The sequence below is a fragment of the Macaca mulatta genome, chromosome 18 (assembly GCF_049350105.2).
Source record: "Macaca mulatta isolate MMU2019108-1 chromosome 18, T2T-MMU8v2.0, whole genome shotgun sequence".
Taxonomy (NCBI): Eukaryota; Metazoa; Chordata; class Mammalia; order Primates; family Cercopithecidae; genus Macaca; species Macaca mulatta.
In genome coordinates, this window is record NC_133423.1 from 45,373,454 (window position 1) to 45,386,549 (window position 13,096).

Sequence of the window (13,096 nt, forward strand, 5' to 3'; positions counted from 1 at the left end):
CCACTCCACAAAATGTTTTGTGGTTCTCGTTGCTGTTGTTTTGTTTTAAAGAAACGGCCGGGCATGATCCTATAATCGTGAGCCATCCTCCTTTGGGAGGCCGAGGAGGGCAGATGGCTTGAGCCCACAGGGTGGAGACCAGCCTGGGCCAAATGGAGAAACCCCGTCTCCACAAATGATACCACAATTAGCCTGGCGTGGTGGCACGGCCCCTGTGGTCCTCTGGTCCCAGCTTCTTAAAGGACTGAGGTGGCAGGATTGACTGAGCTGGGCGAGCGGAGGTTGCCGTGACCTTTCCTCATTCCACTGCACTCCAGCCTGGGTGACAGAACCAGAGCACGTCTCAAAGAAAACCGCTATTTCTTTGAAGAAAGGAACTATCGGATTTCGTGAATAAATGCTAATAACTGGTACGATGGCGAAGTCAAAATAGTCTCACTAAGCACCGCATACAATCATTCCCAATCTTTTCACCCAGAACCCCTATGAAAGGTTGGCGACACCTTAATCAGCTTATTGAGGTTCTGAATCAAGAAGTCTAAAGCTGCCAATCAGACTTTCTAATTACCATGAGATGACCAGGTTAACAACCTCGAGTTCACCTCATAGGAGCTTCTGCAAGCTTCGGGGAAGGTTTGCATTCCAACTCAGGGCATTTCTTGGCCTCACGCGGGCTGGTAATCACAGGTCCGCGTGCCAGATATGACACACGCGAGCGCACACACACGCACACACGCACACACGCACACACGCACACACGCCCCCCCACACACACACACAGACCCCCTTGCGTATATCTCATTCTTATGGGTGTACCAATAGTGAGGGGCAGAGAGAAAGACACAAAGACCTAAGCCACAAGGCAAAACCGAGCAAGGGCAGTCCAAGAGATCAAAGTCCTGTGCCCTGGGCTGTCAGCAGAATGGGTGCTGGGAAGCTAGCTTCTGGAAGCAGGCACCTGAGTGGATGCAGGTGCAAGTGAGAAGAGGCCTTCAAGCCTGAAGGACACGTATGGAGACAGGACAGGGAGCCACAGAGACACTGCCCTTAAGGAAGACAGAAAAGCATTCGTTCCGGGGAAGGGGACATGATCCAATCAGCGACGGTGTAAAACTCAGACAAGTCCGGGCACGGTGACCCACGCCTGTAATCCCATCGCTTTGGGAGGTCGGGGCCAGCGGGTCACCTGAGGTCAGGAGTTGGAGACCAGCCTGACCAATATGAGGAAATCCCGTCTCTACTAAAAATACCAAACACGCTCAGGCTTGCCGGCGAGCGCCTGTAATCCCAGCTACTCAGGAGGCTGAGACAGGAGAATCACTTGAACCCGGGAGGCGGAGTCTGCAGTGAGCCCAGATCCCACCATTGCACTCCAGCCTGGACAACAAAAGCAAAACTCCGTCTCAAAATTAAAAACAAAAACTCGGAAAAGCTCCCCCAGCAAGGGCCGGAGACAATGCCAGTCTCTATTTCTCGACAGCAATTCAAGAGAGAATCTCAGGCGGCCTGCAAACCTCACAAGACAGCAGAACATCCTCCCCAAGGCGGAGAAGCCACATGCTCTTTCTGGAGGTGGAGTAGCCACCGATCACCCTGCAGCCCCTCCCCACTCCCACCGAGAAACCCCAGTCCCTCGGAATCAAATCCACTGGCAACAACCTTTCTTCCTGGAAAACGTTTCCCCTGCCAAGATGGAAAACAAACATGATACAAGCAAATACAACTCAAAACACAAGGAAACAATTGGAGCAAGTTCTAGCCCCTCGTAGCTCCTCGATGCCCCCACAATCACGCTACTGCTGAAAACAGCGGCCGCACCCACTAAACTCATTCATGACTGGAGACCGTGACAAACCGTAGCAGATCACTGCTCCCACCGCGACACTCGCTCTCAAAAAGACACAAAGGAAACAAACCCCACACAAACTATAAACCTACCCCAAACAGAATTCAGAATCCACCGAAGGATCCTGCTGGTATACTACTACACTGACCCAGGGAAGTTCAATTCCCTTCCGACCTATTTACAAACTAATCCTCATTCTGGGAGCTCTGGAAGCATTGCCAGTATTGCGCTGGGGTCCTCTTCGTGAGGGAGCTGGAAGACTGGAAACACGGCAAGCACATTTCCCTCTTTCTCTACATACCACGGAGGGGTAATTCTCAAAAAAGCCTTAACACCTGAATCCTCATCCCCCGATTCTCAAGCTATAATCATTTTCCTTCTTTAGAAGACACACACACACACACACACACACACACACACACTCTCTCTCTCTCACACACACACACAGAGAGAGAGAGAGAGAGAGAGAGAGAGAGAGAGAAAAGTCATGTGAGAATTTAAAAAGTAAGCCAAACCGCCATGGACAGCAGAAACAATAGCTGACATCATAGACATTTCAAATGGTCCTGTTTGCCTCATTCTGACTGAAAGATTAGAGTGGAATTCGGCTGCCCAAACCGTGGCACCAACATCACCTGCAGGCCAGAGCAAGCCTTTCTGAGGAGATTTTAAACAGCCGGTGGGAGCAAGATCCTGAAGCGTTTCCTCCAAGACTGCTAACAGGAGAGGAAACGTGGCTCTGCCGGCAGGATCCTGAAGATCAAGCACGAGGCCGTGGCTACCAAGAGGTGGCAGCGCTCCATTCAAAGCCACAGAGGAGCAGTCAAGAGCAGAGGTCATGGCCACCGTTTGGGGGGGATGCCAGAGGGATTCGGCTGGTTGACTTTCTGGAGGGCCAAACCGTGATCACATCTGCTCACTAGGAGAGCGCTTTCAGAAAGTCAGCCGCCAAAGCTGGAGCGAGAACAGTCCTCACCAGAGAGTTCTTCTCCACCACGACAATGTTCCTGCTCATGCCTTTCACCCAACAAGGGCAGCTGGGCAAGACTTGCCGCGGGAAATCATGAGGCGTCCACCTTACAGTCCTGATTTGGCGCCTGCTGACTTCTTTTTGTTTCCTAGACTTAGAAAATCTGTAAAAAGCGCCCAGTTTTCTTCAGTTAACGATGGAAAAAAGATTTCATGGAAATCGTCACATTCCCAGGACCCTGGGGGTTTTAGAGGGATGGGCTAGAGGGCGGGGAAAAGACACTGCTTCCAAAAGCGCATTGAACTTGATGGAGCCGATGTTGAGAAGTAAAATACACCTTTTTCATTTTTCTCTCTTAATCCCACTTTTCTACGAATGTTGGCAAGTCCCCTCACGCCACGTCAATCCTAGGTAAAGGGTTGTTATCCTCTGTGGGTTCTTCTTTCTACCATTTTGTCTTGCGGCGTTGTTATTTTCCGTTTTACTCCCAAGAAGATTCAGTCATGTGTCTTTTGGAATCCACAGACGTGGAACCTGCGAACACGGAGGGCCAACGGTAGAACTCAGTGGGGTGTGTCCAGGCTGAAATTAACCTAAACAAATTATGGGGCACAGCAGGCCACCTGACGTGGACCGTCCTGATTGGCCGCATTTTGCTGACGCAATGATTACGTATCGGGGCGGGGTAGCCCAGGGGCCAAGGGCGGTCAGGGCTTCAGCCCTGGGTGGGCCTGGGGCTGGCTATATAAGGCCGGGCTCTGGCACGGGAGCTCCACTCGGCCTTGGACGGCGCACCGCAGAGGTCACTCCAGGCTGTGGCTCCACATCCCGAGGACCAGAAGCGGGCCTGCTCAGCTGTCTGCAAGGACCGGCGCTCCAGACCAAGTGGCCGGCTGCACCGAGGACTGAGCTTGCTCCAGGTTGCCGTGACTCCACGCCCGAGGCCTGCGGTCTGCGAGGACCAGCGCCCCGCTGCTCCGAGGACCGAGCCCCCTCCAGGCTGCGACTCCACATCCCGAACCGGGCAGCGAGGACCCGCGACCCCAGACTTCGTGTCCTGCCGCCCCCAGGACAGAGCCGCGACCGCGGGGACAGCCAGGCCTGCACAGCTCTGCTGAGATGGCGGCAGGGTCCACTACGCTGCACGCAGTGGAGAAGCTGCAGGTGCGTCTGGCCACTAAGACGGACCCGAAAAAGCTAGAGAAATATTTGCAGAAACTCTCCGCCTTGCCCATGACGGCAGACATCCTGGCGGAGACTGGAATCAGAAAGACGGTGAAGCGCCTGCGGAAGCACCAGCACGTGGGCGACTTTGCCAGAGACTTAGCGGCCCGGTGGAAGAAGCTGGTGCTTGTGGACCCAAACACCGGGCCTGATGCACAGGACCCCGAGGAGAGCGCTTCCCGAAAGCGCCATGGGGAGGCTCTTCAGGACCAGGAAAAGGCCTGGGGCTTCCCAGAGAACGGGACGGTCCCCAGGAGCCCACCTGACAGTCCTGAGCACAGACGGACAGCACACAGAACACCTCCGGGGCTCCAGAGACCTCACCGAAGGTCTCCCAGTCGCGAGCACAGAGCCCAGAGAAAGCGCCCCAGAAGGGCCCCAGCTGATTCAGGCCCCCATCGGGCCCCTCCATTGCACACCGCTCCCCTCCCGACGCCCGAGGGCCCTGAGCCGGCTGTGCCCGGGAAGCAACCCGGAAGAGGCCACGCTCACGCCGCTCAGGGCGGGCCTCCGCTGGGTCAGGGCTGCCAGGGCCAACCCCAGGGGGAAGCGCTTGTGAGCCACAGCAAGGGGCACAACTCGTCCCGCTGGGCTTCCGCGCAGAAATTGCCTCCTGTCCAGGAAAGCCAGTCAGAGAGGCTGCAGGTGGCCGGCGCTGATTCCGCGGGGCCGAAAACGGTGCCCAGCCATGCCTTCTCAGAGCTCTGGGACCCCTCAGAGGCCTGGATGCAGGCCAACTACGATCTACTTTCCGCTTTTGAGGCCATGACCTCCCAGGAAAAGCCAGAAGCACTCTCCGCACCAACGTTCCAGGAGGAAGCCGCCTTCACTGGACACAGAGTGAATGCTAAGATGCAAGTGTACTCGGGCTCCAGGCCTGCCTGCCAGCCCCAGGTGCTGACGCTGCGCCAGCAGTGCATCCGGGGGCTTAGACACAATCCGGAGGCCGTCGGCGACGTGGGAGGGGTCCCCTACTCGGTTCTCGAACCCCTTCCGGAAGGGTGGACGCCTGATCAGCTGTATCGCAGAGAGAAATACAATCACGCACTCGCTGGGGACACAGATGAATTATGGAGGATTCATTGTCTCCGGGACTTCAAGGAAGAAAAGCCACAGGAGCACGAGTCTTGGCGGGAGCTGTATCTGCGGCTTCGGGACTCCCGAGAGCAGCGGCTGCGAGCAGTCACCACGAAAATCCGATCTGCACGTGAAAACAAACCCATCCGCCGACAGACAAAGATGATCTGTTTCATCTCTGGGGCCAAGACGCCTTATGATGCTTCAAGGAGGCAAGAGAAGTCTGCAGGAGCCGCTGACCCCGAAGAGGGAGAGATCAAGCCAGCCGCCAAAGCCGCGGGCAGCAGCCACGTTCCCTCCAGCCGGGGCGGCGTGGGCGGTGGCGATAGGGGCGGTGGCGGCCTGGTGGGCGGCGGGGACGGCGGCCACGGCGGCAGCAGTGGCAGCAGCGGCACGAGCAGCAGCAGCAGCAGCAGCAGCAGCAGCAGCACGAGCAGCAGCAGCAGCAGCAGCAGCAGCGTCCTTCACCGGCTCCCTGAGAAGAGGGCCAACCCCTGCCTGAGCAGCAGCAATGAGCGCCCGGCGCCTGCCGCCAAAACCCGGAAACCGGCTGCCAAGAAAGTGGCCCCGCTGATGGCCAAGGCAATTCGAGACTACAAGAGGAGATTCTCCCGAAGATAAACTCAGGACTTGCCTTAGGGTTAAAATCTGGGGGGAGGAGGAACAATGCAAAGTCAATGCGGGTTGGGGAAAGAAACTTCCAGTGGACACCAGAACCTTTGGCTTGGTGCAAAGTTGAGCCTCTGCATTCTGCAGGTGTCAAGTGCTGGCCCTGTGATTTTGCCTCCCACACCCAGCCACTGCCTCCCTGCTTGGAGGCCACCTCAGAATTCAGAAGATGGGAACGCATTCGGGTCAACTCTACTTTGGCTGTTCACTGATCGTTTTTTGTTTTTTGTTGTTTTGAGACGGAGTCTCGCTCTGTGGCCCAGGCTGGAGTACAGTGGTGCCGTCTCAGCTCACTGCAAGCTCTGCCTCCCGGCTTCACGCCATTCCCCTGCCTCAGCCTCCCCGTAGCTGGGACTACAGGCGTGCACCACCACGCCCCGCGAAGTTTTTGTATTTTTTAGTAGAGACGGGGTTTCACCGTGTGAGCCAGGATGGTCTCGATCTCCTGACCTCGTGATCCGCCCGCCTCGGCCTCCCAAGGTGCTGGGATTACAGGCGTGAGCCACCGCGCCCGGCCACTGATCTTTTTCTAATTAACGACCTAGTTGCAATCATAAACTAGGTACCACATGTGAGATTTCCGTTTTTCCTTTCTTTTGAAATCAGCGAGTACATGAGGACTTCTTAGACACAAACTCTCAATCTGTTAGTTGGCACTGATAACTGCCACTCCACAAAATGTTTTGTGGTTCTCGTTGCTGTTGTTTTGTTTTAAAGAAACGGCCGGGCATGATCCTGTAATCGTGAGCCATCCTCCTTTGGGAGGCCGAGGAGGGCAGATGGCTTGAGCCCACAGGGTGGAGACCAGCCTGGGCCAAATGGAGAAACCCCGTCTCCACAAATGATACCACAATTAGCCTGGCGTGGTGGCACGGCCCCTGTGGTCCTCTGGTCCCAGCTTCTTAAAGGACTGAGGTGGCAGGATTGACTGAGCTGGGCGAGCGGAGGTTGCCGTGACCTTTCCTCATTCCACTGCACTCCAGCCTGGGTGACAGAACCAGAGCACGTCTCAAAGAAAACCGCTATTTCTTTGAAGAAAGGAACTATCGGATTTCGTGAATAAATGCTAATAACTGGTACGATGGCGAAGTCAAAATAGTCTCACTAAGCACCGCATACAATCATTCCCAATCTTTTCACCCAGAACCCCTATGAAAGGCTGGCGACACCTTAATCAGCTTATTGAGGTTCTGAATCAAGAAGTCTAAAGCTGCCAATCAGACTTTCTAATTACCATGAGATGACCAGGTTAACAACCTCGAGTTCACCTCATAGGAGCTTCTGCAAGCTTCGGGGAAGGTTTGCATTCCAACTCAGGGCATTTCTTGGCCTCACGCGGGCTGGTAATCACAGGTCCGCGTGCCAGATATGACACACGCGAGCGCACACACACGCACACACGCACACACGCACACACGCACACACGCCCCCCCCCCCCCACACACACACAGACCCCCTTGCGTATATCTCATTCTTATGGGTGTACCAATAGTGAGGGGCAGAGAGAAAGACACAAAGACCTAAGCCACAAGGCAAAACCGAGCAAGGGCAGTCCAAGAGATCAAAGTCCTGTGCCCTGGGCTGTCAGCAGAATGGGTGCTGGGAAGCTAGCTTCTGGAAGCAGGCACCTGAGTGGATGCAGGTGCAAGTGAGAAGAGGCCTTCAAGCCTGAAGGACACGTATGGAGACAGGACAGGGAGCCACAGAGACACTGCCCTTAAGGAAGACAGAAAAGCATTCGTTCCGGGGAAGGGGACATGATCCAATCAGCGACGGTGTAAAACTCAGACAAGTCCGGGCACGGTGACCCACGCCTGTAATCCCATCGCTTTGGGAGGTCGGGGCCAGCGGGTCACCTGAGGTCAGGAGTTGGAGACCAGCCTGACCAATATGAGGAAATCCCGTCTCTACTAAAAATACCAAACACGCTCAGGCTTGCCGGCGAGCGCCTGTAATCCCAGCTACTCAGGAGGCTGAGACAGGAGAATCACTTGAACCCGGGAGGCGGAGTCTGCAGTGAGCCCAGATCCCACCATTGCACTCCAGCCTGGACAACAAAAGCAAAACTCCGTCTCAAAATTAAAAACAAAAACTCGGAAAAGCTCCCCCAGCAAGGGCCGGAGACAATGCCAGTCTCTATTTCTCGACAGCAATTCAAGAGAGAATCTCAGGCGGCCTGCAAACCTCACAAGACAGCAGAACATCCTCCCCAAGGCGGAGAAGCCACATGCTCTTTCTGGAGGTGGAGTAGCCACCGATCACCCTGCAGCCCCTCCCCACTCCCACCGAGAAACCCCAGTCCCTCGGAATCAAATCCACTGGCAACAACCTTTCTTCCTGGAAAACGTTTCCCCTGCCAAGATGGAAAACAAACATGATACAAGCAAATACAACTCAAAACACAAGGAAACAATTGGAGCAAGTTCTAGCCCCTCGTAGCTCCTCGATGCCCCCACAATCACGCTACTGCTGAAAACAGCGGCCGCACCCACTAAACTCATTCATGACTGGAGACCGTGACAAACCGTAGCAGATCACTGCTCCCACCGCGACACTCGCTCTCAAAAAGACACAAAGGAAACAAACCCCACACAAACTATAAACCTACCCCAAACAGAATTCAGAATCCACCGAAGGATCCTGCTGGTATACTACTACACTGACCCAGGGAAGTTCAATTCCCTTCCGACCTATTTACAAACTAATCCTCATTCTGGGAGCTCTGGAAGCATTGCCAGTATTGCGCTGGGGTCCTCTTCGTGAGGGAGCTGGAAGACTGGAAACACGGCAAGCACATTTCCCTCTTTCTCTACATACCACGGAGGGGTAATTCTCAAAAAAGCCTTAACACCTGAATCCTCATCCCCCGATTCTCAAGCTATAATCATTTTCCTTCTTTAGAAGACACACACACACACACACACACACACACACACACACACACACACTCTCTCTCTCTCTCACACACACAGAGAGAGAGAGAGAGAGAGAGAGAAAAGTCATGTGAGAATTTAAAAAGTAAGCCAAACCGCCATGGACAGCAGAAACAATAGCTGACATCATAGACATTTCAAATGGTCCTGTTTGCCTCATTCTGACTGAAAGATTAGAGTGGAATTCGGCTGCCCAAACCGTGGCACCAACATCACCTGCAGGCCAGAGCAAGCCTTTCTGAGGAGATTTTAAACAGCCGGTGGGAGCAAGATCCTGAAGCGTTTCCTCCAAGACTGCTAACAGGAGAGGAAACGTGGCTCTGCCGGCAGGATCCTGAAGATCAAGCACGAGGCCGTGGCTACCAAGAGGTGGCAGCGCTCCATTCAAAGCCACAGAGGAGCAGTCAAGAGCAGAGGTCATGGCCACCGTTTGGGGGGGATGCCAGAGGGATTCGGCTGGTTGACTTTCTGGAGGGCCAAACCGTGATCACATCTGCTCACTAGGAGAGCGCTTTCAGAAAGTCAGCCGCCAAAGCTGGAGCGAGAACAGTCCTCACCAGAGAGTTCTTCTCCACCACGACAATGTTCCTGCTCATGCCTTTCACCCAACAAGGGCAGCTGGGCAAGACTTGCCGCGGGAAATCATGAGGCGTCCACCTTACAGTCCTGATTTGGCGCCTGCTGACTTCTTTTTGTTTCCTAGACTTAGAAAATCTGTAAAAAGCGCCCAGTTTTCTTCAGTTAACGATGGAAAAAAGATTTCATGGAAATCGTCACATTCCCAGGACCCTGGGGGTTTTAGAGGGATGGGCTAGAGGGCGGGGAAAAGACACTGCTTCCAAAAGCGCATTGAACTTGATGGAGCCGATGTTGAGAAGTAAAATACACCTTTTTCATTTTTCTCTCTTAATCCCACTTTTCTACGAATGTTGGCAAGTCCCCTCACGCCACGTCAATCCTAGGTAAAGGGTTGTTATCCTCTGTGGGTTCTTCTTTCTACCATTTTGTCTTGCGGCGTTGTTATTTTCCGTTTTACTCCCAAGAAGATTCAGTCATGTGTCTTTTGGAATCCACAGACGTGGAACCTGCGAACACGGAGGGCCAACGGTAGAACTCAGTGGGGTGTGTCCAGGCTGAAATTAACCTAAACAAATTATGGGGCACAGCAGGCCACCTGACGTGGACCGTCCTGATTGGCCGCATTTTGCTGACGCAATGATTACGTATCGGGGCGGGGTAGCCCAGGGGCCAAGGGCGGTCAGGGCTTCAGCCCTGGGTGGGCCTGGGGCTGGCTATATAAGGCCGGGCTCTGGCACGGGAGCTCCACTCGGCCTTGGACGGCGCACCGCAGAGGTCACTCCAGGCTGTGGCTCCACATCCCGAGGACCAGAAGCGGGCCTGCTCAGCTGTCTGCAAGGACCGGCGCTCCAGACCAAGTGGCCGGCTGCACCGAGGACTGAGCTTGCTCCAGGTTGCCGTGACTCCACGCCCGAGGCCTGCGGTCTGCGAGGACCAGCGCCCCGCTGCTCCGAGGACCGAGCCCCCTCCAGGCTGCGACTCCACATCCCGAACCGGGCAGCGAGGACCCGCGACCCCAGACTTCGTGTCCTGCCGCCCCCAGGACAGAGCCGCGACCGCGGGGACAGCCAGGCCTGCACAGCTCTGCTGAGATGGCGGCAGGGTCCACTACGCTGCACGCAGTGGAGAAGCTGCAGGTGCGTCTGGCCACTAAGACGGACCCGAAAAAGCTAGAGAAATATTTGCAGAAACTCTCCGCCTTGCCCATGACGGCAGACATCCTGGCGGAGACTGGAATCAGAAAGACGGTGAAGCGCCTGCGGAAGCACCAGCACGTGGGCGACTTTGCCAGAGACTTAGCGGCCCGGTGGAAGAAGCTGGTGCTTGTGGACCCAAACACCGGGCCTGATGCACAGGACCCCGAGGAGAGCGCTTCCCGAAAGCGCCATGGGGAGGCTCTTCAGGACCAGGAAAAGGCCTGGGGCTTCCCAGAGAACGGGACGGTCCCCAGGAGCCCACCTGACAGTCCTGAGCACAGACGGACAGCACACAGAACACCTCCGGGGCTCCAGAGACCTCACCGAAGGTCTCCCAGTCGCGAGCACAGAGCCCAGAGAAAGCGCCCCAGAAGGGCCCCAGCTGATTCAGGCCCCCATCGGGCCCCTCCATTGCACACCGCTCCCCTCCCGACGCCCGAGGGCCCTGAGCCGGCTGTGCCCGGGAAGCAACCCGGAAGAGGCCACGCTCACGCCGCTCAGGGCGGGCCTCCGCTGGGTCAGGGCTGCCAGGGCCAACCCCAGGGGGAAGCGCTTGTGAGCCACAGCAAGGGGCACAAATCGTCCCGCTGGGCTTCCGCGCAGAAATTGCCTCCTGTCCAGGAAAGCCAGTCAGAGAGGCTGCAGGTGGCCGGCGCTGATTCCGCGGGGCCGAAAACGGTGCCCAGCCATGCCTTCTCAGAGCTCTGGGACCCCTCAGAGGCCTGGATGCAGGCCAACTACGATCTACTTTCCGCTTTTGAGGCCATGACCTCCCAGGAAAAGCCAGAAGCACTCTCCGCACCAACGTTCCAGGAGGAAGCCGCCTTCACTGGACACAGAGTGAATGCTAAGATGCAGGTGTACTCGGGCTCCAGGCCTGCCTGCCAGCCCCAGGTGCTGACGCTGCGCCAGCAGTGCATCCGGGGGCTTAGACACAATCCGGAGGCCGTCGGCGACGTGGGAGGGGTCCCCTACTCGGTTCTCGAACCCCTTCCGGAAGGGTGGACGCCTGATCAGCTGTATCGCAGAGAGAAATACAATCACGCACTCGCTGGGGACACAGATGAATTATGGAGGATTCATTGTCTCCGGGACTTCAAGGAAGAAAAGCCACAGGAGCACGAGTCTTGGCGGGAGCTGTATCTGCGGCTTCGGGACTCCCGAGAGCAGCGGCTGCGAGCAGTCACCACGAAAATCCGATCTGCACGTGAAAACAAACCCATCCGCCGACAGACAAAGATGATCTGTTTCATCTCTGGGGCCAAGACGCCTTATGATGCTTCAAGGAGGCAAGAGAAGTCTGCAGGAGCCGCTGACCCCGAAGAGGGAGAGATCAAGCCAGCCGCCAAAGCCGCGGGCAGCAGCCACGTTCCCTCCAGCCGGGGCGGCGTGGGCGGTGGCGATAGGGGCGGTGGCGGCCTGGTGGGCGGCGGGGACGGCGGCCACGGCGGCAGCAGTGGCAGCAGCGGCACGAGCAGCAGCAGCAGCAGCAGCAGCAGCAGCAGCACGAGCAGCAGCAGCAGCAGCAGCAGCAGCGTCCTTCACCGGCTCCCTGAGAAGAGGGCCAACCCCTGCCTGAGCAGCAGCAATGAGCGCCCGGCGCCTGCCGCCAAAACCCGGAAACCGGCTGCCAAGAAAGTGGCCCCGCTGATGGCCAAGGCAATTCGAGACTACAAGAGGAGATTCTCCCGAAGATAAACTCAGGACTTGCCTTAGGGTTAAAATCTGGGGGGAGGAGGAACAATGCAAAGTCAATGCGGGTTGGGGAAAGAAACTTCCAGTGGACACCAGAACCTTTGGCTTGGTGCAAAGTTGAGCCTCTGCATTCTGCAGGTGTCAAGTGCTGGCCCTGTGATTTTGCCTCCCACACCCAGCCACTGCCTCCCTGCTTGGAGGCCACCTCAGAATTCAGAAGATGGGAACGCATTCGGGTCAACTCTACTTTGGCTGTTCACTGATCGTTTTTTGTTTTTTGTTGTTTTGAGACGGAGTCTCGCTCTGTGGCCCAGGCTGGAGTACAGTGGTGCCGTCTCAGCTCACTGCAAGCTCTGCCTCCCGGCTTCACGCCATTCCCCTGCCTCAGCCTCCCCGTAGCTGGGACTACAGGCGTGCACCACCACGCCCCGCGAAGTTTTTGTATTTTTTAGTAGAGACGGGGTTTCACCGTGTGAGCCAGGATGGTCTCGATCTCCTGACCTCGTGATCCGCCCGCCTCGGCCTCCCAAGGTGCTGGGATTACAGGCGTGAGCCACCGCGCCCGGCCACTGATCTTTTTCTAATTAACGACCTAGTTGCAATCATAAACTAGGTACCACATGTGAGATTTCCGTTTTTCCTTTCTTTTGAAATCAGCGAGTACATGAGGACTTCTTAGACACAAACTCTCAATCTGTTAGTTGGCACTGATAACTGCCACTCCACAAAATGTTTTGTGGTTCTCGTTGCTGTTGTTTTGTTTTAAAGAAACGGCCGGGCATGATCCTGTAATCGTGAGCCATCCTCCTTTGGGAGGCCGAGGAGGGCAGATGGCTTGAGCCCACAGGGTGGAGACCAGCCTGGGCCAAATGGAGAAACCCCGTCTCCACAAATGATACCACAATTA

The 13,096-nt window shown here is 55.9% G+C and overlaps 2 protein-coding genes across 2 annotated transcripts; both read left to right on the top strand.

The window, feature by feature from the left end:
* Positions 1-765: 765 nt before the first annotated feature.
* Positions 766-5,738, top strand: LOC144336477 (elongin-A3-like). The gene is made up of 2 exons (XM_077975144.1): positions 766-5,475; positions 5,620-5,738. Exons 1-2 carry the CDS (start codon positions 3,936-3,938, stop codon positions 5,736-5,738), a joined length of 1,659 nt encoding a protein of 552 aa, XP_077831270.1. The 5' UTR covers positions 766-3,935.
* Positions 5,739-7,649: 1,911 nt separating this feature from the next.
* LOC144336482 (elongin-A3-like) lies at positions 7,650-12,192 on the top strand. The gene is made up of 2 exons (XM_077975152.1): positions 7,650-11,929; positions 12,074-12,192. The coding sequence occupies exons 1-2, from the start codon at positions 10,390-10,392 to the stop codon at positions 12,190-12,192; spliced, it is 1,659 nt and encodes a 552-aa protein (XP_077831278.1). The 5' UTR covers positions 7,650-10,389.
* The last annotated feature ends 904 nt before the right edge of the window (positions 12,193-13,096 follow it).

Excerpts from the sequence above, each read along its gene's own strand:
- LOC144336482 (XM_077975152.1), top strand. The coding sequence starts at position 10,390 with ATGGCGGCAGGGTCCACTACGCTGCACGCAGTGGAGAAGCTGCAGGTG. Across the intron at positions 11,930-12,073 it reads CGGCCTGGTGGGCGGCGGGG|GCAGCAGCAATGAGCGCCCG; the intron begins ACGGCGGCCACG and ends ACCCCTGCCTGA.
- LOC144336477 (XM_077975144.1), top strand. The coding sequence starts at position 3,936 with ATGGCGGCAGGGTCCACTACGCTGCACGCAGTGGAGAAGCTGCAGGTG. Across the intron at positions 5,476-5,619 it reads CGGCCTGGTGGGCGGCGGGG|GCAGCAGCAATGAGCGCCCG; the intron begins ACGGCGGCCACG and ends ACCCCTGCCTGA.